The sequence below is a fragment of the Crotalus tigris genome, unplaced genomic scaffold (genome assembly GCF_016545835.1).
Source record: "Crotalus tigris isolate CLP2741 ecotype Arizona unplaced genomic scaffold, ASM1654583v1 scf7180000017725.2566008, whole genome shotgun sequence".
NCBI classification, from domain to species: domain Eukaryota; kingdom Metazoa; phylum Chordata; class Lepidosauria; order Squamata; family Viperidae; genus Crotalus; species Crotalus tigris.
In genome coordinates this window covers 1,682,401-1,706,616 of record NW_024096593.1, presented here as the reverse complement: position 1 = coordinate 1,706,616, position 24,216 = coordinate 1,682,401, and the positions used below count along the sequence as shown (strand labels likewise).

Here is a 24,216-nt window from a genome sequence, read left to right as displayed (position 1 = left end):
ACAAAGACATGCAGTCAATCTTGAGTTTTCCTCCAATAAAAAATGGTACCTGCAAGTAAATTATCTGATTAACTGCTGCTCCTGTTACTGACTGATGGCAAGTTAAAAAGTTTCTCAATGAGAGAGAAATAGGTCCTCTAAAACAGCAGTATTTGAACTATTACATTTTATTACCTGAAACTGGGAAATAAACTGTGAACCTAGCAGATTGCTTAAGAATGGATTCCATGGAACTAAAGCTATTTCTAAATTAAGCAAATACAGTTAATTCTTGCTCATTGTCAATAACGAACTGGAATTTGTCAGTAAAACACTGTAAAGCACAATGTCACATAACTGTACTGCCTAGCGACAATTCCTGGTTGTCATTAAACAAATCCTGTAATGTTTAGCATGACTTCATATGGTCATTTGTAGCTGCCTGCTGACTTCCCAACTAATTTTGCTTGTCAGAAGCTGGCAGTGAAGGTCGCAAATGCCGATGTGACCATAGGATGCTGTGATGTAATTGTCAGCTGGTCACCAGATCACAATCACATGATCATAGGAACCCTGCAATGGTTACCTCAATGCCATCGTAAGTTTTAACAATAGTTGTTAAGTGAGGATTGCTACTTGTATATAATTTTGTTTTTTTCAGTAAACCTTCTAGGATTTTATAAGAAGATCCAACTCCAAGCCTAATCTAGTGAAAATACACATTAGAGGATTTGTAAAATACTCTAGTATAAGATGTTAATTCAAATGTGTTTTTTAAATCACTAGGCCTTACAATTTTGTGTTTCTAAAAAATTTCTAAACCATTACAAACATTACAATTTCAGTCCGATTATGTACTAGAATTCCAAAATATGGAACACAAATCATCAGTAGCAGAAGCCATATTTGCTGATATGTGAAAATGTGAAATGAATGGCTAATGAAATTCCATTAAATATGATGTTTACAACATAGTTTTTACTCACCTCTGTATTCCATTACATGTAGTCAGGTAGCAGGAACACCAGTATTCTTGCTCTTCAAGACTTTATACACATTTTAACCATAACTGAGTAATTAACATTAAAAACAAGTGCTGTAGATTTATATGGGCATTTATTTATGAACCTCTTGTTTTGCAGAGATTTTATGATAGTAATTTGTATCAAGACCTTTGTTGTAAACCGTCCTGTACAGAAAACAGCTACAAAACTTAAAATTGGAAACATGCCAGCATTTGGTATGTTAATAAGTTATATTTGAACCAAAATCCACAGTGAAAAACACACAGTCTCTTTCTATGACATCGGCTGTTTTTGTTTTGAAATATTACATCCAAAAGATGGCTTTACCGGGCACAAAAATTGGTACTCTAACACTGCTTTTAGGCAGTAAATGTTATATAAAGAGCATCATTTTTACTCTTTTTAACCACTGGAATGAGCACTATATTTTAAAACCTGATTGTATTTTATGTAACAAAAGTTTTCATTGTTCTAAATCAATGCACTATTTTTCATTTAATCGTCCAAGAAAAAGTAGTTTCCACTTTTCTTCTGTTCCACGTCCTAGGGAGGGAAAAACAGTATTAATGAGCTTATTTCATTCATGACTACAGAAAACCGCTCCACTACCACCCAACATTTTGCAGATGGTATATGTATGAGAGAAAAAAAAATTCTCATAGCGATTCCTACCTTGATTGAATTTACTTTGTTTATTCTTGGTCTATAGTTGTTTGGATCTCTTCTGAAAGTAATTTCCAGCTGAGACAAAAACTTATTCATACCAGCCAGAAGAGTTTGAGGACTGTAAAGAAGATTGGCAACAATTATTACATTTTTAGACAATAATTTTTTTTCTAATTAAATGAAAGCCATCTACAGTTTGCTACTTACACTACGTAGTACTATGTACACATAACTGGACACAATAAGCACACACAACTGGATTCATCAGTAAGGCATTTTGCTACAGTCCAGCAGTCATCTATTGTGCTGGCAACTATTTAGGGGCAATGCGTACCTGAGATATGAACTAAAGGGAAAAAGGAGGTAAGAAGAAAAGGATACTTGCACACATCAGCCAGCCAGCCAGCCCAATTTTGTTAAGGCTTGCAAAATTCTGTTTTGAACTGATTTTACACAGCTTCCAAATGTACCTGCAGAGCTTTTCCAGCCTAGTTAAAATGGGACTTTGGAGATCTTTCCTGTCCCTAGACATAATATAGGAAGCAACCATCCCCTTCCTTAATTGCCACTACTGGAGACAAAAATAAAAAATGGTCGAAGTGCAAAGATGTGAAATCAGTTGCAGGGCTGGCAGAGAGGCATGTGAGCTGTAATAAAATTCAAATATTTCTTACACAAAGATTAGAAAATAACTACCTCCCAAACCTTGAAAGAAAGGAGTGGAAAATATTTTTCCATAGTTCCGTTTAGTGTTAAGTACTGGCATTAAAGCCTTTTCAACATCTAGCCAGCATCTTCCACTTTGCGGAAATACCAAATCAGCGACCTTCCAATTTGTACACAAACATGCCCAAACAATGTAGCAGTTTAATTTGCAAACTACAAAGGCTACATCTGTTTCCCAGCAACAAATTACTTAAGTGTACTAAACTTCCTTTGTGGTGCTCAGCTCTGTTCTTATAAAGATACATCTGCATTAGAATCCATTTAGTCTAAAGTACTAAGAAATACGCTCTGTGCTCTTCCATCAAAGGCAACTCTATTCCTTTTCCTAGTTAGAAAATGAGAATCCGCTAACTGAATGTAAATTAAAACAACTCTTGAGACAACTTTAGCTCAGTTTATTCTAGTCAAATAAATTCTTCTTTTGAGAGAGCAAATAGCTTACTGTCAATTCTCCTCCTATTCTGTTTATGATGGAACCACAGAAAAACATGGTTGAAGTCAAGCAGCGAGCACTTCACTCTAATCTACACAATGGCAGCCAAATACCCATCGAATACAATCATTCTAATACCCGTAATAGCATTTCTATAGCCTTTTGACAACATCTTTGCTTAATACAGAAGAGTGTTCACCTTATGTGATTTGATTATTAATTTCAAAGGCAATGGGCAAAAGATTTAACTTCCCTTTTCAAGAATGTCCATGGAAATTCTCAATCATTCAGATCGTGGTTGTCCAAAAAGTGCTTTTTCAAGAGGGAACTGGACTTTGTTTTTCCTTGAAGATGTTTTATTTCTCATCCAAGAAGTTTCTTAGATGAGAAGTGAAATGTCTTTAAGGAAAAATAACGAAAGTCCAATTGCCTCTTGAAAAAGCACCTTTGGGACTTTTCAATAATACCTTTCTTCAGAGGAGATTGAAATCCACACAAATGCATCCTCTTGAGTACCCCCATATCGGACCTGACACTTAATCTCTCTTCTTAGCAGCAGATCCCTAGACCAGGGCTTTTCAACCTTTTCACCCATTGTACCACTTTTAGGATATGGCAACATCCAAGTACCACCAGTCGCCTTGCAAAGTGTCTGTCAAAAACTTGATGACCCCCCCCCCAAAAGGAAAAAAGTGATAAAGTACAGGTAGTCCTGGACTTACAACAGTTTGCTTAGTGACGGTTCGAAGTTATAATGGCACTGAAAAAAGCCACAGCCGAGCAAGACACCTGCCTGCCCATCCGGTGGCACTCTTCCTCCTATCTGAGGTTTTCATTGTTGTGAGCATTTCTGTTAAGGATTGGCAGCGGGGGTGGGGTGGTGTTTGGTTTTTATTTCCCCCATCTGCTGGGTGGTTGCAGCAAGTTTTGGTCACTTCACATGACCCTGGGACACTGTGACTGTCATAAATATGAATCAGTTGCCAGGCATCTGAATGTAAATCACAAGACCCTGGAGAGGCTGCAACATTCCAGCTGATCTGCTCTTCTTCTGGGCTCAGCAGTAGCACCAGGATCAGTGCGAGCTCCAGCTGGAGCCTGGCGCTGATCCTGGTGCTTCCGCTGAGCCCTGACAGGCCTGCAGCTCCAGCCATCTCTCGCTCAGGCTTGTGCAATGCTGCCACCGGTTCAGCTCATTCCCCTCCTCCACTACCACTTTTCTAGGATGGTTGTGTACCACCTGTTAGGTGCCAATGTACCATAGGTGGTACCCATACCACTGGTTGAAAAGCCTTGCCCTAGACTGACCTCAATCTAAAATCATGTTCTTTCAACTGAGAGTTGAGCCATGTAACACTGCAAATATTGTGAAATTCTAACTACTGCAACTGCAATTAGAAGATGGACATGGTTTTGACTTCAACACTACTGAGAGTCCTCGACTCATAACTATAATAGAACCTGTCCATTTTGGTTGGAAGTCGTGTCAGCTGTTAATGGAATGGCCTCCTGATTGCCTCACGACTCCCCTTCTCTGGTCTCCCAGATACAAGTCATTATGCAGAGCCTGGGATGCCTCAGAGTCTCAAGGTAGGCCCTGGGAGGCCAGGCCAAGTGTTGGTGGTGCCCCAAGCCTCCCAAAGTGTATCCCACCCTTGAAGCACCCTGTGCTCCTCTTCACATCCCTTGGGGTCCCCACACGCTCCATCCTCTTCCTCATCACGCATCTCCCATCACCACTTACTTTTAGATCTATGGAGCTCCAGTTAGGGAAAGAGGGAAAGTTGATCTGTTGCTGGGCTGTGTGGCATGACCTGGAAGTGGCTGCCTGCCATAATTCAATGTGGCTGTGCTGAAAATGGCAGCCTCTTCTGGAACCAAGCAGCCCAGCAATGGAACAGCTTGCTATGTTTCCCTTACATAAGCTCACAGTGCTTTTTATTTCTCCTTTTCTTTGACTTTTTTGGGTTTCTGGCTGCTCGGGCCTAGGGCACAATTGCAGAAGCAGCTGCCATTTCCCAAGTGGTTACAGTTCAATGTTAACCCAAGCTCTGGAGATCTTCAAAAGGTAGGTGAAGAGGAGGGTGTGGGACCCAGTAGGGTGGGAAGTGGGTCTAAGGCTTGCAAGGAATAGATGGAGGATATGGGGGGAAGATAGGCAGGGGGGAACTGCAGTATCTCTGCAGTCTGTTGTAAGATGATCCATCGCAGGGGCGCTGCAGTGGTTCTAATTTTGGACTGAGTCGTAAGTAGTTTTTGTGGGGTTTGTTATAACTGTGATTGGTCGTACATTGAGGACTATCTGCAATTTGACCCCCCCATCTCATATTTGCACATATATATTATACACAAACTCTTTTTCCCCTTCTAACTCATTATAAATAGCCTTTATGTGAGAGTTAATCCATATATTCCTTAAAAATACCCAATCTTGAATTTATGCATAGAATCATTGAAATCAGATTGTCTGTTGATTAATTTCATAGCCATAAAACTATAGAAAAATGTAGTCCTTTAATTTCATTTGTCCCCATCAATGTCAACCTTTTGTTGACCTTATAATGTACATGGTAATTATGCGCACACACACCCACACACAAACAGTAAGGTCAGCATTGACTCCTGGTGACTGCATGTAAAACTTCCTGCAGTTTTCTTGGCAAGGTTTCAGAAGTGTTTTATCACTGCCTGCTTCCTGGGGCTAAGAGTAAGACAAGAATGCATAAATAATTCATTATAGCATAAGTGGCTCTCTTTTTTCTATCCATCCTGCTTCTTACCTGTTTGCCACCGTGCACCTGGATGGTATTCCATCAAAGACAATGACACGATCTGCTAGGTAGGTGGCCATTATAAAGTCATGCTCTACCACAAAAGCAGTTTTTTTAGCATGAAGAATGAAACTGAAATAGAACAGATTTTATTAATTTTTTGCAATCATAAATTTCAATCACTTTCAGATACTAGATGTTTCTCTCTGCCTGCTCTAGTGCTAGCTTACCGTTTGACAACTCTGGCAGCCATCAGACGTTGCTCTGAGTCCAGGTATGCGGAAGGTTCATCAATTAGGTAGACATCAGCAGGCTTTCCGAGACAAAGAGCAAGAGCAACTCTCTGCAACTCACCACCAGATAAAGTCTGCACCTAATGCAGAATCAGGTTTTTAAAAGTTTAGCTGGTAAATTAGGGAAGTTTCACAGAAGCTAACCACAGTAACACAAGAATAATACCTCTTAATATTTGTTGGGAGAAGGAGTTAAAGTGTGTTATGGTTTTGATTGATAGTATAGTTGGTTAATGTTAGTTAGATTATGTTTGTTTATTTTATTTTTTATCCTGTAATCAGCTCTGGGAAGTGGGGGAGGGGGGAAGGGGTGGGGGGGTTTATATTGTAATAAATTTATAAAACTTTTAAATAAAAAAAAAGAATAATACCTCTTGATCAATGATATTTTCAATCTGCAAAGGCTTCATTACATCAGTCACAAACTGTGGATGTGTGTAGGCATCTCTGATCTTCTCATGAAGTAGCTGACGAACACTTCCCTATTCAAATTAATTCATATTTAGAATTAGATACACTGAACTGAATTTACTATAGTTATTTCTATTACTTCTGTTAGGGTGCACAGTCCATAACCATGTAACATCTATTTAGTGACTATCAAATGGAATAGGAACAGGAGGCAAACTCCCCTATCTCTATTCTTCAAACACCATAAAATAGCCAAGTCATCTCAGAAATGTGGAATGCCAGCCATTTGGGGCTATCAAAAATTCTGAAATAAAGACAGGACCGGTTTAATCTTCCAGAAGACTTCTGCCCCTATTCTTACCTTCAAAGTTCTAAAAAATTTTTTTAAAAAACCATACGTATATGCTGAAGTCATTTCCAGGACTTACACAAAAGGAAGGCAAGCTAGATAGTAGAACCCAAGCTATGTATGTGAAAATATTTCTAAGGTTGAACTCCGGAACATTCCATGTTACTGCTAGACCATGCTGACTAGTTCATTTCTGCAGTGATGCAAACATTTTCTAAAAATCAGTGTTCCAGAATATTGAAAGATTCATGGTCCTTGGGATATGGTCTAGTTTTCCTGAAATGTTCCATTCATTGATATAAACTTGTGCATATATCTATTTCCAAATCAAATGTCTACTACCTCTGATTAATGGCTAGCACAATAAAAAAAAATGAAGCAGCTTACGGTAGATTTTGGACTGATCTTCTGTGGCTTATAGCTAACATTTAAAACAGGTACTTCACCTGAAAGAGATATACTATATGTCATCTAAGTTATGGAAAATTATTTTTAAACGTATGCCGAATCAGTAAATAAACATTACTTTTATCATCTGGGATAAGTCGCCCTGCAAGCATCCGAATGAATGTTGTTTTTCCAGTTCCTAAAACATAGAAAAAAATTATTTAAAAATCAGTAGTATTGATAATGTCTATCTTACAAAGCACATAAAAATTTGTTATAGTCTGTTGCTCCCTCTGCAGAATTGCAGTGTCTTCAGACAGTAAATATACTGTCCTAAACTGATAGAACTCTATCCACTTATTCATGTAAATGCTAAAACAGGAGGGCCAAAGCATCACACCTTGAAGCATCTCATATATCAGATGCCTCAAACTCAATCTCTGCCTCACTGTCCACACTGACTGGACCTGACCGTGGAGAAACAATTAACATGACACAGGCCCACCATTCCTAATCCTTATAAACAATCCTGAAATAAACCATAGAGAATGGTACTGAAAACCACAGAATAATCGAGAAGAACCAGCTCTGTTGCACTACCTCCAACCCAGCTCCTCCAGAAATCATCAACAAACAGAACCAATGCTGTCTCAGCATAAAACTAGGAAGTTAGAAACTGGACAACAACTGGACCGTGGGATCAAGTGACTGTTTTCTGAAGAGAGGGCATACCACATTGCCTCCTTCAAGGTAGGTGGAACTTCCAGCTCCCTAATAAACCAGACACTACCGCACAGATCCAGTCACATCATCTCAGAGGGGCACAAATCTAATAAAAAGGTAGTTGGCTTAGCAATCACAAGGACTGTCAAACTCTTCAGGAGCTGCATAATCAAAGTCACCTCAGGTGACCTTTTAAGATTTTGCTTCAATCATCTTGACAGGATTTGTCCAGTCGGTCCAAGTGAAGCAATCTAGATGTCTATTCTTCAAACAGACTACCTTGGAGATGGTTACATTACACATCTCTCCACAGTAAGGAAAGAGTCACTTTAAAGAACTACTGGAAGTAATACACAACGCTAAATATCATTTAAATAAGATCAGAAGCACAGAGCCCTCTCATGAAAACTCAGACATTTATTTTTTTTTTAACTGAAACTCACCATTTTCTCCTAACATCACCATAATCTCAGAGTCAGTGAATTCTCCAGCTACAATAGACAGCTCAAACTCTCCCATCTTTTTTTTCATTCCAGGATATTTATACATACACATCTTTTTAACTTCTTCTTCGTTAGCTGTCTCTGCCACTTTAAAAACTAATGATGCATCTCGGAACCTTAAGTTTTCTGTTGGGACATAACCATCTAAGAAAATATTTATGCCTGTAAGAAAAGAAGCTTTAGTTAGTATTATTGTGAAATTGTCACAATAGATTTAAAAAATAGTCCCAAAATTCTCAGTGTCTTGATCAAATACTAGGAGTTTAGCCAAGAATCTATGCGTGTTTAATATAGTGATTAATCCAGAATCATACTAATAATCCTGTTTTTATAGTAATTTTATTAAAAGTTACAACTGAAACAAACAAAACTAAAACAAGCTAGAAAAATAAAAAGAAAAAAATAGAAGGGGCAGAAAATAAAAAGAATATAGTAAAGAAAAATATATATCAAGAAATGACTTCATCCTTCATCACAACAAATAAAAACAATTTTAGTAACTTATCACTTTCTCTTAAAAAACAAATGATCTCTTCTTCCATATCCCATTTCTTATCCATAAACTAATCTTTAAAGCCTTGCCATCTCATCTCAGCAAAGATCCTTTAAGTCACCAGGGATAACACTATAACCTTGATAAAAAAAACACCCCCAAACAACTTTATATTATTTCATTTTACTTTTAGCAATCTTGATCTTTAGTCCCTTCAAATAACATCCTTGAACTTGTTTTCTTTTGATTTTTTTTTTTTTTGTTTCTTCTCACAATATCCTTCAAAGCTTCAACAAGCCTTTTTTTTGTAAATCTCATATGGGAAAATTATCCAGATCACTGTCTTGGTTTGTTATTTGTACATCTCTTTTAATTATTAAGACTTCAGTCAGTTTCTTTTGTATGACCAGTGCAGCATCTTTTTCTGTCATTCTTATAGCTTGCCATTTTCAAATTCACTTTCTGATCACTCTCAATTTTGTAAGGTAAAATTTGTTCCTCTTCTATAACATCGTTTAAACACATTATCTATAGGGGCAGACACTCTTTAAAACTAATGTTGAGGTCCATTGTTCAAATATATCTTTAGTATCTCCAATGTTAAAATATTTTGCTTCATTTTTATTTGTAAGTTGAATTTAAGGATTCTTCTTTAACTGTAATTTCCAGTCCCACCCTATCATTTTTTTAAAACAGAATTCAAAACAAAGGCATATTCTCAAAAGGAGGATTCTTTATAATTAATTCCAAAATCTTATTTCAAATCCATGTGGATATTTAGTCCATTTGTAACTTTCCAAAATCAAAGTTCTAATAACTTTTTTGCTGTTTATTCAAGAAACATTTTTGAAGTCCTTAAACTTATATTTAAACTCCTTTTGGTAAGGATTGAAAAAAAATCATCTGGTGTTTTCAAACTTTTTTTTCCAAAAGTTCCTAGTACCCAACAAGCAATTCCTGGAAGTGATTAGAAAAGGAAGTATGTGAACCTCATGTCCTTTTAAAGGCACCGATTATTGTTTGAGAAAGATGGCTATTCTTTTATCTCCAAAAGCTCTAAACCCACCAGGGACCCCTGTCTTCAGGTCTCTTTGTGAGAAGCAACTGTCTGGAGCACTTCTGGGTGATCTCAAGTCCTCTCCTTGTCCAGAGAAGAATTATGAAGAGCGGATCTATTTGCTTTTCATTCCACTGCAGTTGTCAGCTCAGCTTTTAGTGGGGACATATTCAGTTCACCATTTCTTCCCCAGAAGTTACACTTCTGCTGCTTTGAATTGAAAATGCGGTAATAAGACATGTCCAAATTATATTAGTTACTATTCCAATCTGCCAGCAAGGGAAGTGCAACTAAATTTTACTAAATATTCTCTGAGGTGTCCACTGGATATAAAACTCTTTCTTCTTCATGTTAGTCTGATTCTAAGACAATAGAAAATGAATTTCACTTTACTAAAGCATCCTGCTACTGATTTTCCAGGGCAAGATACTAAAGCTTATTATTCGACAAGTTGCATAAATAACTAATATTAACTTAATCAAGGGGAGTGCTACTAACTTAGGAATCACCATTAATTCCTCCTTAGCCTTCCAAATGTAGTAACTTTGATCTGGCGAAACAGATCAAATAATAAAGGCCTCAACTGAACAGACTTGCAAGGAGAGATCTACAGGCAAATCAGAATCATTTGTTAATTCTGCAAATATTTTTAAATGCATTCATTGGAAATGTGTACATCTAAAGAAATAATACCCTGAAAGATCCAGTTTATACATACAGGTAGACCTCGACTTACAACCACAATTGAGCCCAAAACTTCTGTTGCTAAGTGAGACACTTGTTAAGTGAGTTTTGCCCCATTTTACGACCTTTCTTGCTACAGTTAAGTGAATCACTGCAGTTGTTAAGTTAGTAACATGGTTGTTAAATGAATTTGGCTTCCCCATTGACTTTTTCATCAGGTCACAAATGACCCTGGGACACTGCAACCATCATAAATATGAGACAGTTGCTAAGAATCTGAATTTTGATCATATGACCATGGCGGATGCTGCAACAGTCATAAGTGTGGTCATAAGTCACCTTTTCAGTGCCATTTTAACTTTGAACAGTCACTAAATGAACTGTGTAAGCTGAGGACTACCTATAAACATAAATGTTCTGGTGTTTTGGAAATGAGATGATTCTGTAATATAAGGTTTTTATTGGTAAGCAAACAGCAAACATTTGGATATATAAAGATAGGGCAAAATCTATCATAAGAGCATTTTATCCCCCTTTTGGGATATTTTCAACATGGTGCAGCAAGCTCTTCATTTTGAAGTGCACATATCATGTAAGCTTTTACTGAAACAGTGCAGAAAGGAAAAACTGAACTATACAGTTATAGCTACCATTTCCTATGCATGGTAAGGGCAAGAGGCAATAATTAATTTTCATAATTTATCTAATCACTATATCAGTTTTCTCCAAGCCTGTGTTCTCAATGCAGTCAGAAATAATCCAAACCAGTAGGCTGATAGCAGTTGACCTCTATTACAGTATGTGTGAGAAGTATTTTATCTTCATTTATAAGAACATATTTCCTAGGATACAGGCATACACTGCTTGCATGTTTTACATATAGATGTCAATACATTTATTGCATCAGGGTTTTTGTAAAAAATATTCAGGACAGATGAAAGGAATAGTCTAAATAACAATTACCTTCTCTTACACTGAAAGGCATTGTGACGACGCCATAAGCACTTGGCACACCGTACAAGCAGCAGATAAAATCAGAGAGATAATCTAAGACACTCAGGTCATGCTCTACGACAATAATATATCTGAAACATAAAAAGGTAAAGAACCAAAAGTTCAGAGATTTGAATTAAACTTTTCTTCATATGTTTCAGTAAAGATAACCAGAAGGTACAATATTTTACTTGTGCAAAATAAATGTGTGAGTATCATTTTCTATCCTACAGGGTTTACCAACATCATTTTACAAAACATTAGTTTGAGAATTTTTTACTTCCATTTGTTTATAAAAGGAAAGAAATAATACTCACCAAGGTAAGAGTTAAAAGTTACGGATAATGTCAAAGAAACAAAAACAAAAAAAGGAGCAGAAATAGTTCAAGGAATTTTAGTCTGAAAAGGATTTTTTTAAAAAAGCCTGCAACCCACATAATTTTAGGAGTCCATTTACAAATGTCTTACCTGTCTGGATTTATTAGAGATCGAATAGTAACAGCAGCCTTCAGACGCTGCTTAACATCCAGGTAGCTGGAAGGTTCATCAAACATGAAGCTATCCAAAGAAAAGAAAAGCCAGGCATCCATCAGTGCTAAAAAAACATTTTCCCCTAAAAAATACATGATTAATTCCAGTAAACAATGAAAGGATGTCAAACAAATAGATCTGAATATGGTTAGGTAAAATGTAAACAATAGAGAGGACAAAAATACTTCACAAAACTCAGTCAAAGATGTTCTGAGCATGCACATAGGTTTCACAAGTTACAAATGTTTAAAGCATAACAACAACTTTGATGGGTCACATGAATCTTAATTTAATATTTTGATTCTTAGAATGGTTTATTGCTTTGAGAATGAGGAGATGGATGTATATCCCTCTCCCACTATTATTCCCTTGGAACTGTGATTATTTTGGGGTATTTTTAAATATAATTTTTATTATTTTGTTTACCTAAAATTAAAGAAAGCTACAGAAACATAAAAAGGAAAAGTAGAAAAAAGAATCTATAAATACGAGTTCCAATATTCCGTGCAGCAGTTAAAAATATAATTAACATTTCCACACTCCCCAATTATATACTGAGTTCCCCTCTTCCCATAAATAAACCTTTTTGTGCAATAAATCTCAAAACTACTAATTTATTTTCAGCAAAATGTTTGAGTGTGGCTGCAGAGAAGAGGGAGTTTTGCAGCCCAAATGTACACTACAAAGTACAAGATCCTGAGATTTTATACTCCATAGTAGAGCTCCTCAGGGAAAATGAGGCACAAGCAACCTACAGTCTCCCTGCCAGCTTCCCCACTGATTTTGCTTGTGAAAAACTGGCAGAGAAAGATGCAAATGATGATCACATGATCGTAAGACAGTACAACCATCATAAGTGTGAGTCAGTTGCCAAGCACCTAGATTATAATAACATGACCGCAAGAGTGCTGGGATTGCCAGAACTTCAAGGATCAGTTGCAAGTATCACTCATTCAGCGCCGTTGTATGTTTACTTCTCTTCTGTCTTATTCTCATCAGATGCCAAATAAATAATAAAGTGCAGTTTTAACGTCAAATGGTTTCTGAATGAGACTACCTATATACGAGCAATATTGAAGAAGCTGTCACAACTCTTATTCACTTAATATCATAACCCCAAGACATAGCTATTCATTCTAACAACAATGAAAATATTCTGACAAGAGTAATATTACCAAAATATTTGATTGAAAACACATACATATCAGCTTTTTGAATGCAAACAACAGCACAGGCAAATCTTTGAAGTTCTCCTCCTGATAGATCTTCAACATTCCGTTCTCTCAGATGAGATAAATCTATAGTTTTTTTAAATAGCAAAATATATATCATCAAATGCTAAATATGAAGATGACAGTATAAAAACATTACTTTCTATGAAATACCCTAAAATAACTGCTGTTCATGCCTATAAAATTTCCCATCTATGTAAATGCTTCACCATTCCCTTCAAGGAAGAAGCTAGAAATGATCCCCGGTTAAGTCCACTGCATTTATTTTTAACATATAGAAGAAACTGAATCCTAAATAGAAATTCTTGCTGGTAAAAGAAAATCGATTTTTCTTGATTTTATTTTTTCTTTCTGTTTTTTCTCCTTCAAGATCTCACAATTCCAGAAAGTCTCCTTCAAACCTCAATTTTGTGGAATATGAGAAATTTTTAACTGGATATTTTAATTTAATTTTCAGCTTAGAGATATAGAAGATTTGATTTGAAGTGGTTCCTGGAAATTTAAGACTGCCTGGACATGAGTTAGTAAACCAAGATAGGCAAAACAGAGTTCAGAAACACAAGAATTCACTTTGGCAGGGCTATAAGGAGCAGTTGTAGTTCAGTCTGAAGATTGAACTCAAGATTGGTTCTAAGTAAACAAATGGCAGCTTTGACCAACAGTTGTTGTCCAACCTATGTAGGCATTCATTGACTACTTCTTTTAGCAACTTTTTGCAGTTATGGTGATGATGAAAAAGTAATTTTACAACTAATGTTCACATTTACAACTACTGCAGGTCTGTAAAACAAAGAAGAGATGAAATAAAATCATAAGCACACTTGCAGTTTCACTTAGCAACCATTTAGCCAAATTGCCAGTGATCACTATGAGGATTACCTTTATGTCACATCTAATGTTGATTTTGCAATACTCTTATTGTGTAGAATTCAAAACTACGGTATTAATACTTTAAAGCAATAATAATTGGAAATGGGATACCTACGTAGCTCTTTCGTTCAAGTCAAAAAGCACAGGTAAATTACATTACATTGTAAGCTAGAACCTATATGAGGAGGCATATAAGTAGGCTATCTAGAATAGTATATTGGAAAGACCTTGGGAGATGGGGTTGAAGGAATGTTGCCTAGGGAACGGTCCGATAAGACAGCATAGTCTGCAGCTGCATACTGGGTGGAGCAAGAGGCTCAGTAGGGACCTTCCCTAAATTCTCAGGTTATAAAGGTGATAGCAAGAAAATTGTACTTTCGCACTTGCAATATTGTTAATGTAGCTTTACAATAAAGCAAAATTAATTTATTTGGTCATGTTTTCTGTGTGGTCTACCTGGTAAGGCTGATAGTGTTGATGGTATAAGATTTCTGGAGAAGTTTGTTTTGTAGTATGTCTCTATTTAGAATTCCTGCTTTCAGTTTTGAACTCCATTAAAAATATTTTATAAAATTTATTTTGGTATAGTTCATCATTTTAAATAATTTTAGTTCAATTGGGTTTAGTCATATATTTTAGTCCCACTGAAATCAACCTGATTAGGAAGCACAAATGTTTAAGTCTTCCTGTTTTCAGCTTATTTCATGTTTAATTTTGTTTAGCTCTCTCATTTCTGGACAGGATTTCATTGTGAATAAATGAGGGTAGATACAAATTTTACACATACTCTGCAATATTTCATTCGCAGCTAATGTACTTTATTTTAAACAGAAATAGAATGCCTTAAAAGTATTAAGTGATTGCGTAAACATTCCCAAAATAATTTGTGATGAAAATACCACCTACCAAGCTGTTTACATACAATGGTCTGAGTACCGGTTTCATCCTTCCGGTCCAGTATTGAGCCCACTGTTCCCTGTCATAAGACAACAACCAAGTTGGTTCTTTTTAAACCACAGGAGAAACTATATAAAACTGAAGCCTGCTGCAAACATAAGTGGGGTTAAATCTTTCATGAAGCTTTGAAAAATTTTCTTATTCCCATAACAGATCTGTTAGCCCTTTCTTCCCCAAGTCAAGCATTGCATATGTGATTACTCACTTTGGCAGCTTTTGGGATCTGGTCCACATACTGGGGTTTAATGATAGCCTTGAGATCATCTTCCAGAATTTTTGTGAAGTAGTTCTGCAACTCAGACCCTCGAAAATATGTCAGGATTTCTTGCCAATCAGGTGGGTCCTAAACAAAATATTTAAATAAATGCTTATGGGAATAGGTTCAGAAAATAAAACTTCAAATGGTTACTTTGATTATATACTCCAAGTTCTGACAAAATGGTGATACCTTTCAGATCAATACTGCGGGTTCCATAAAACATATATTGCAGCAATTGGCCACTCCCATAGTATATTTTAGATCGTAGAAGTGACTAGCTGTTTTTTTAACTTTTAACAATTGTTCAGAAGGAATTAATCTACAAGACATATAAGTCAGCCCATATTTTGCATATGGACCACAGGTAGAAAGATCATCATATATTCCTAACAGTTAACTTCTTAAAGAAATGCATTCTGATATCAATCCACGCATATAAGAATATTAATCTACTGAATACTTAAAAATTATATCACAGAAAATTGGGTTTCTAAATTCTGCAGACAGATATAAATGCTAGCAATAACAAGGATTTATCTCATTTTGCAAATATGGGATAACATTAAGTAAAGTGTTAGGAGTATAATTCTGAATGTCCACTTTATCTTCATCAATGCGACACAGGCATTTTGTCAATGCAAGCAAACCACATGTAATCCTTGACTTACAATCATTTGTTTAATGACCGTTTGAAATTTTAACAGTGTTGAACCAATGGTAGTTATGATTGGCCCTCGAAGTTTTGGCCATCACACCACTCTCATGGTCATGTCATAGTGATCTGGGCACTTGGTGACTGGATTGCACTTATGACCAGTTGCAACACACTACAATCATGTGCATGCCATTTGTGCCCCTCCCTATTGGTTTCCTCAAAGTCACTGGGAAAGCAGAAAAGGAGGGTTGTCAGTTACTAGGGCAAGTCTCCCCCACCCACGCACCCTCTTCCAGCCGCTGAAATTGTGCTGCATTGGCCACTTGCACAGCCCAGTGCACCCTTTCCTGCCATTTCTGCCCCCTTGCAAACTTATCTCTGAACCTCCTGCACCTCCTGTATACCAAGCCAAGTCTCGTCATGCCTCCTTCACTCACTCATGCACCTTCTGGGATAGAAGTTGCAAGCCACTTGGGACTTGCAATTCTTGCCAGCTTCTCCACTAACTTGGTACTACAGGACGGCTATTGCTAAGCAATGGGATCATGCTTTACAACCGCATCATGTAGCAATGGAAATTTTGGTCCCAATTGCTGTTGTAAATCAAGAACTACCTGTACAAATTCAGTTGTCATATACAGGTAGTCTTTGCTTAATGAGCTTAACTGGGACCGGAAAATTGGTCACTAAATAATGCAGTCATGGGATCAAACATTTCATCACTGCACTGCTTTGCAATGGCAAGTTTCAGTAATCACAGTTATTTTTGCCCTTTTGGTTGCTCTGTTCTGCCCCGATGGTCTTTATCATCTTCTTCCTTCTCCATTTGATGAGGCAGATCTGTCCAAGTCAGTTGCTAGCAGATGGGGAAGCTCAGCTTAGGATGGCAGGGATTGACGGGATAGGCAGTGGAGTGCAAGGCAGCCAAAAGGACAGACACATGGTGGAGGAAATAGGAAGATGGTGGAGTTGAAGCACACACTCTGATCATAAATGCAAGTGGACTGTCAATACCCAAATTTTGATTTTTGTGACTGTGAGGACGCTGCAACAACTGTAATCATGACGACCAGCTATAACTAACATTTGCTCAGCACCACTGTAACTGTGAAGAGTTGCTGAACTAATGGCTGTTAAGCGAGGATTACCTTTAAGCTGCATAGGCAAGGTAATAAATGGGAGATATAAAATGGTAGCAAAGAATTGCAAATCTGATTTGGAAATAACATGAAAGAAAAAGAGATAAAAATAAAATGGAAATGTTTGTGGCAAAATGAAGCAGATGCTTTTTTAAAAAATAGTTGCTTCCCAATTTTATATTTGTAAAATTTCAATACATTAAATGTTTTAAGTATCATGCATGTATGAAATTATGATATAAGCATTTAAAGTCATAATAAAACATGATGAAAGGACAAAATTACAGAATGAATATTTAAAAATCAGCATGTAAAGTCAATTTGATAAGATGTACAAAATTGAAAAGCTAAGCCCAACTGCCATTAACAAAGATCAAAGACTTGGGAGAACAAATATAATTAAATGGGTCTTAATTAAAGGGAAAGCTAACCAGCAAACTTTCAAGCTCTACTAGTTTCTATCCACTCACAAGTTCAAAAGAGCATCACTGTCAGGCCTACAAGGTAGACCAGACTAAGAAACCAATGGCATGTAGGTCAATACTATTTTTATTGTAGTTATAATATCAGAATATTGCAAGTCTGGATTTGCTTCATCCCTCCATCACTTTATCTTCATGTAAAATAGGAGGGGGTATCACTGAGCTATTTCCTCAAATTAGATTCTGAAATGGTCAAATCCTGCTTATCTGACTGTTGCTTTGGTAGTGGTCTTCCTCCTGTCCTTCAATTCCAATGCCCTTTACCATTTTTTAATGCAATTATTAGATCATTATATAGTTACTATACATACATCATATTTCCCAAGATTTGGTTTCTGCTTTCCTGCTAAGATTTTCAAGGCAGTTGACTTTCCAATACCATTTGTTCCAACCAAACCCAGCACTTCTCCAGGACGAGGAATAGGCAACCTTCATAAAGTAATTAAAATGCAAACAATATTATAAAAACAAAGTATTATTTAATTATTTTCCAGTTGCATTACTTTATTCATTATCTTTAGAACTAAATGTGCACTTATAATGAAAGTTACCACATTTAGGTTAAATAATGATTCATATTAGTCTAGAAGAAATGGAGAATTATCAAGTTTTAACAAAACTTCATTTGCTGTGCATACAAGTGTTTCTGAAAATATTGTTTAATAAACAATACAATCTAAATCTGTTTGAATATACTGGGTTGTAACTAAATGTAGCCTTAATCTATTTGTCAATTTCATTTAACCTACAAGAGAAAACAAACAACTTCCTTTGTAACAGGCTGAACTGCTTGCTGGCAATAGCTTTTCAGAAAGCCACAAAGCAGTTAAAATTCTGCTGATCATAATACAAAAGCTGGTAATTTACAAAATAATTATATTTAATTGTTGTCATGATATTTCTTCAGACAGAAAGAGAAGTCTTTCATATAAAGAACATATACATACAGTCTCCAAAAATTACCACCGTTCTTAGAAATGTGGCAATATTGCAAGGAATCATCAAAATCCAATTAATTAATTCAATCCAGGTAGATATCTGATAAATATATTGATAAATTATCCCAAAGTTGTACTTGCACTACAAAGCAATTTTTCCATATTTCTACATGACACAAATAAAATATACATCCACGTTACTTCACATTCACAATTACATTTTTAAGAAATGTAGTGGAGAGATACCTGTGAAGTTTGAAGGCATTGGCACAATATCTATGAGTTGTTTCTTTCTCCAGGTTGCTAGGCAAATTAACAATTGACAAGGCTCCAAAAGGACATTTCTGTAAAATAAAATGAGTTTATACATTTAAAAGATTACAATCATATTAATAGAGCAAAGCACTTTATCTGCAGTTCTCTTTTTAAACAATGAAGATGATATAATTTTACAGTTGATAACAGACTGACATAGGTGGCTATAGAAATTGAATAAATAAATTTTACTGAAGCTATAATAGGCCACAAGGAGAAATTAAATGAAATTTATCTTGAAGCTGCTTGTAGAAGTAGAATGAAAAGTTTATATTTATTTTTCATTTTCAAAGCAGTATACCAAAAATATATAGAATTTAATGATAAAATAATTATCTTAATGATTTAGATATTACAACAACATAGTTGGGGAGGGCAACGAAGCAAGAATTAAAAGCTCAAATTCTACAATGCATTGTAGAATGTAAATTACGATGCATTTTCTTCAAAAAGCAAGAATCCATATTAAAAAGCAAGCCCATTTTTCAGCACAAACTAAGCTACAAATAGTGCCAACTTTTTTGGGAGTTTGACTTAGCATATTGTTTCTCAATGAGGCACTTATAGTTTTGTAAATCGTGTTTTATTAACTCAGTACAGTATATAAACCCAGTGAATAGTGGCCAATTCAATTGTTGTTTATTAAATTGTGTGAAGATGTGCTACATTTACATAATACATTAACTATGGCTTACTGTTAACATTAAAAATGCTTACAGATTAGACTTGATTTATAATCAGTTGCTTAGTAACCATTCAAAGTTACGTCTTCTCAAAAGCTACTTTTGACTTGATTTTAAAGTTATGACAGCTGCACCTGCAATAGTCACATGATTATATTTTGGGCACTTGGCAACCAGTTCACCTTTATGGCTGTTTGCAACATTGTGAGGCCACATGGACGTGATTTTTGACATATATTGTTGGTTTCAAGTGTTTACTTCTCGTTTCCAGCAAAACATGCCCATTGGGTAAAATCAGTTCACTTAACCACCATGGAGTTTGCTTCATTGCTACAAAAAGATCCTAAAATCAGGTCCAGTTGTGTGGCAACCTGCTTAACAACCGCAACAACTTACAACTATAATTATGGGCTCGATTATGGTTGTCAGTTGAGGACTACCTATGCTTAATAAATAAAATGAGTATGACATAGTAAACCACAGCCAATGCAGTTTGCCAACCCACTTCTTTTTGCACGATCTCCCAGTAACAGTCAAGGTGACTGGCTAGTTAATATTTTCTGGTTTTTTAATTTTGTATTATCATAACATTCAACACTAAGAAGATTAAAGTTGACCACCAAGCATGGAGTGAGAAAAAGACAGCTGCTTTGGTTTCAGAATGAAGATTTTCTGTGCCCACATAAAAGCTTAAAAAAAACAAAAGCAAAGCAGCAGAACTTCTCTTAATTTAACTTCATTTCCCTGGAAAGCTACTGACTGCTTATTAAAACCATTAGTCCTAAGCCACAGCATCAGCTGCTTAATCAAGGACAAATCAATTTCACTAACTGTTAAATCACCTGTTATCTAGCCACAAAGGTAAAAGAGCATTGTGTAACATCGAACTGTGGTTTACATTTATGCAGAATCCAAGCCTTTCACCAGTCTTTTGAATGTCTGGGAGGACAAGCAAAGAAGCAGCACAAAAAGTAAGATATCTCATCCAACAATGGGGGGAAAAAATTAAAGGAAAAGCATCCATACTTGAACCGTCCTATTTGAAAGATATAGAAGTATTTTTCAATTATTAATGATACATACCTTAATACAAATACCGCAACCAATACATAATGTTTCAGAAATCCATGCTATTTTGCATTGTGATGTGACTTCTATGCACAATTTTCCTGAATAAAAAAATTAATCAGAACAAGAATTATTCAGAGCAGTATTAGCTCTGATCAAAATATAATTTTGTAAACCAGGGGTCCCCAACCCCCAGGCTGCAGCCCATTCAGAACCAGGCCATACGAGTGGAAGGTGAGTGTGCGTGCGTGCGCAGTCTTATTTGCATGAGTGGCAGGGGCTTGCATGAGCAGTGCACACTTGCGCTTGTAGCCCTTGTTGCGTGAGTGGTAGGCGCTTGTGCTCTCAGCCCCTCTCATGTGAGTGGCAGGCACTTGTGCTTGCAGCCACTCTCATATAAGCGGCAGGCGCTTGTGTGCCCGCTGCTCACACAAATGTCATGCAAAACCATCCCCTCTTCCCCCCCCACCCCCGTGCCGGGCCGCCAACCCGGAAAGTTGGGGACTCCTGTTGGGGACTGCTGTAAATGGTCTCAAACAATCCTGAATTTAAGTATCTTAAGCACATATTTCTTAATTTTAAAATAAAAATCAATTTTAAAATAAAAATCAATCTATTTACTTGAATACACACTATTTACGAATATGACTTTTTAGTTGAAAAATATTTTAAATGGGTTTGTTTGTGTTCTGATTTTACATTTTTTAAAAAATAGTTGTATGTAAGTGATCTTGCATTTCTTACCCATTCGGACTACAGGGCAACTCTTCTTGCATTCCTGGCGACATTTCTTTGGCTTACATTTATCATGGTTCACAATAGCAATTCTTGTTAGTTTATCAGCCATAGTAAGGATTTACAGATCATGCACATACACAAACTAAGGATTCCAAAGTGATGGTTCTAGAATAAAAGAACAAACAGAAATAATAAATATCCAGGAGGCACTGAAGAAAAGTAGGTATCAATGATCCACTCACAAAGTAAAGTCAAAGAATAAGCATGCTTGGTGGGAGAAGGTGTATCATCTCACTTTTGCATTGATCTCTGCAGGAAAAGCTAAAATCAACGTAGCCTTTCTTCCATGGCAGTGCCTTCTGTGGTACACTATTTAAAACCAAACTCCACAGAATACAAATCTGACTGCTTTCCAGCAATACAAACAATATATGAACTATGATACAAGAGTTTTTGAAAAAGCTCAGTTCTTAAGTTGTGACTTTCAATAGCTGATGTCCATTTAATCTGATAAACTGACTGCTTAAAGTTGAAAAGTACGTACCTCTTATCCATATTTTTTCTCATATACTCCTATCGCCAGATGTGACAAATTCTGAATGAGATCTATAGTCATATTAGTTTTTTCAGAAGGAACATGATATACACAATAAAAAGAAACAAAGGCAGTCATCATTTCATGGCTCTATTCCAAGTATAAGACTTACTTAAATAATTAAAATACAAAGCATTTTGTATATTGTATAAAACTCTAGAGGCTTGATGCTCTCTGAATTTGGTTATTTGCTTGCAGACATTTCATTGTCCAACTAGGTAACATCATCAGTGCACTGATGATTTGTCCTAGTTGCATTAGCTATTCTCCTGGTAACATCACAGCAGCATTGGTTGCCCTGACGTTATCTAGCTGGGTAATGAAATGTTTTCAAGTGATCTCAGATAGCAACAGGGACTGCACAGCTCAATCCTGAGCTACATATATTCTTTTCTACTGGGACTACCTAAAACTGAAAACTCTATTTTCTTGTTTACTGAATTTATAGCCACTATTCTGCCAAAATATGGTGTTCAGACAGCATTTAAGTGTATCTGTATCAAAGTCTAAATCAAAAACCAATTAGTAGTATTTGATCTAGTACACAGAACTGCAGATAATATATATGCTTTGAATAGCCTAGTTGAATTTTACATTTTTTCACCACAGAAAATACATAGAACTTTCATATAATACAGTAATTTTATTGATTTTTAAGAGTTATTTAAATGAGTTTTTGTAGATAATCAGTGGACTGTAAAACTAAATAACACTGATATTAAGCGAAGTACTGAGCAGTGCTGTGTTTGAAAGAAAAACAGATTCAGAGCACTGAATCTGCATAATGATACATACACTTTTCTTGGATTTGTGTGGCTACTATTTGCAGCTGTGGCACAATCTCAAAAACCATCCCTCCCCCCCCCCCCAAAAACCCCAAATGGTGTTGATTTAACTAGTTCCTGTCAGGTGCTATCTTGAATTAGATACACCCAAACTCCAAAGCAGTTTTTTTCTAAAAATTTAGAATGTTGCTGAACCCCAATTTACATTATCTCCAGACAGCCAACATTTTATCTGTTCATAATTATTAAACTACTGAAAATATGGAAAGCATTCACATACAATAGTTTACAACCACTTGTTGTAGATGATTAACATAACACAAGACTCATAAAGCAGTTTTATAATGTTAACTTACGTTAATAAACATTGCTGGTCAAAGAAAAATTATTTAAATATCTAGGGATTATATTACTACCAATTATCTCTACCTAATTAACACTGATAACTATGCTGTCTCTTTTATCACATTTCTAATATGAACACTGCAAGTTATCTGGTGAACATGAGTTTAACACTTTGCCATGATCATCTTTTTTATAGCATTGATTAAAACCATACTTATTTACTTCACTAACATGGGTTCCAGCACAGGAGAAATTCAAAGCTTAAACAAATATAATATCTAAAAGCAGAGGTAAACAATAGCCATCTTGATGGTCAAATCAAAAGGATTTTATTAGGACCAGAAAAGATAACAGATAAGAGGGAAAGGGACATTCTCTAACCAGGGTGCCACAGCTGGGGGAAGGGGGACCCTTCTGATTAAAAGTATCTTGAAATAAGCCGGTTCTTGAAAAAGAGTTTTGTCGAAAATAAATGCTCTCTGTATTATATACTTAGAAGACCTAAATTTACCAAGAGAGAAGAGCTAAGGGATTCACTGTGGTGTAACACTGCGGTGTCATAGTTAAAAGTGCCGGATTGGAATCAACTTTAAGTCTTCTCAACTGTTTAAGTTTACTGAGAGATTTTGCGGCCGTCATTTTTTCCTTGCCCAACTGTTAAGAGGATGAAGGGCTGCAGAGGCGATCCAAGCATGTGACATTGAGCAACTCAGAAAGCAAAATAAACGTGCTCTGGAGATGAAGAAGAGGTGTCAATGGAACCGCGGCAGTACAAATTAGGGATTGTTCTACCTTCTCGCACGCGAGGCTCCCTCTCTTTCACCGCGACAGGAAAGAAGCCTCAAGGCAGCTGGACAGCCGCGGCCCAGCCAGCCCTATCTACAGCCACCAAGCCCACTCCACCTGATTGGAGAAGGAGCGGACCGGGCCCAACTACCGCTATACGCTAGCTCCACTTACCAGAAAAAATTAAGAGGCGGTAAGAAGACAGATCTCCCGTCTGAGATGGTAAGAACAAGAAGGGGGCTACGAATGAAACACTCTCAAGGCCCCGTGGCTCACAGGTGGACACGGGAACAATGTGCTCCGACTGCCACCCGGCCAAAATGGCCGCCACCCTTAAAGGAGGAG

General features: G+C 36.5%; 1 protein-coding gene across 2 annotated transcripts; it reads right to left on the bottom strand.

The window, feature by feature from the left end:
• Positions 1-1,078: 1,078 nt before the first annotated feature.
• On the bottom strand, positions 1,079-24,200 carry ABCE1 (ATP binding cassette subfamily E member 1). Of its 2 annotated transcripts, XM_039338964.1 has the most exons (19): positions 24,046-24,196; positions 21,905-21,966; positions 21,367-21,525; positions 20,638-20,723; positions 18,803-18,900; positions 17,930-18,047; positions 15,289-15,426; positions 15,033-15,102; positions 13,226-13,322; positions 11,962-12,051; positions 11,464-11,585; positions 8,207-8,428; positions 7,180-7,239; positions 7,041-7,099; positions 6,265-6,375; positions 5,831-5,973; positions 5,610-5,732; positions 1,677-1,788; positions 1,079-1,547 (listed from the first exon to the last, which is right to left on the bottom strand). In XM_039338964.1, exons 3-19 carry the CDS (start codon positions 21,467-21,469, stop codon positions 1,500-1,502), a joined length of 1,800 nt encoding a protein of 599 aa, XP_039194898.1. In that variant the 5' UTR covers positions 21,470-21,525; positions 21,905-21,966; positions 24,046-24,196; the 3' UTR covers positions 1,079-1,499. The 2 variants fall into 2 exon arrangements, with proteins under 2 accessions (XP_039194898.1, XP_039194897.1); XM_039338963.1 differs by lacking the exon at positions 21,905-21,966 and having other exon boundaries at positions 24,046-24,200.
• Between the last annotated feature and the right edge of the window lie 16 nt (positions 24,201-24,216).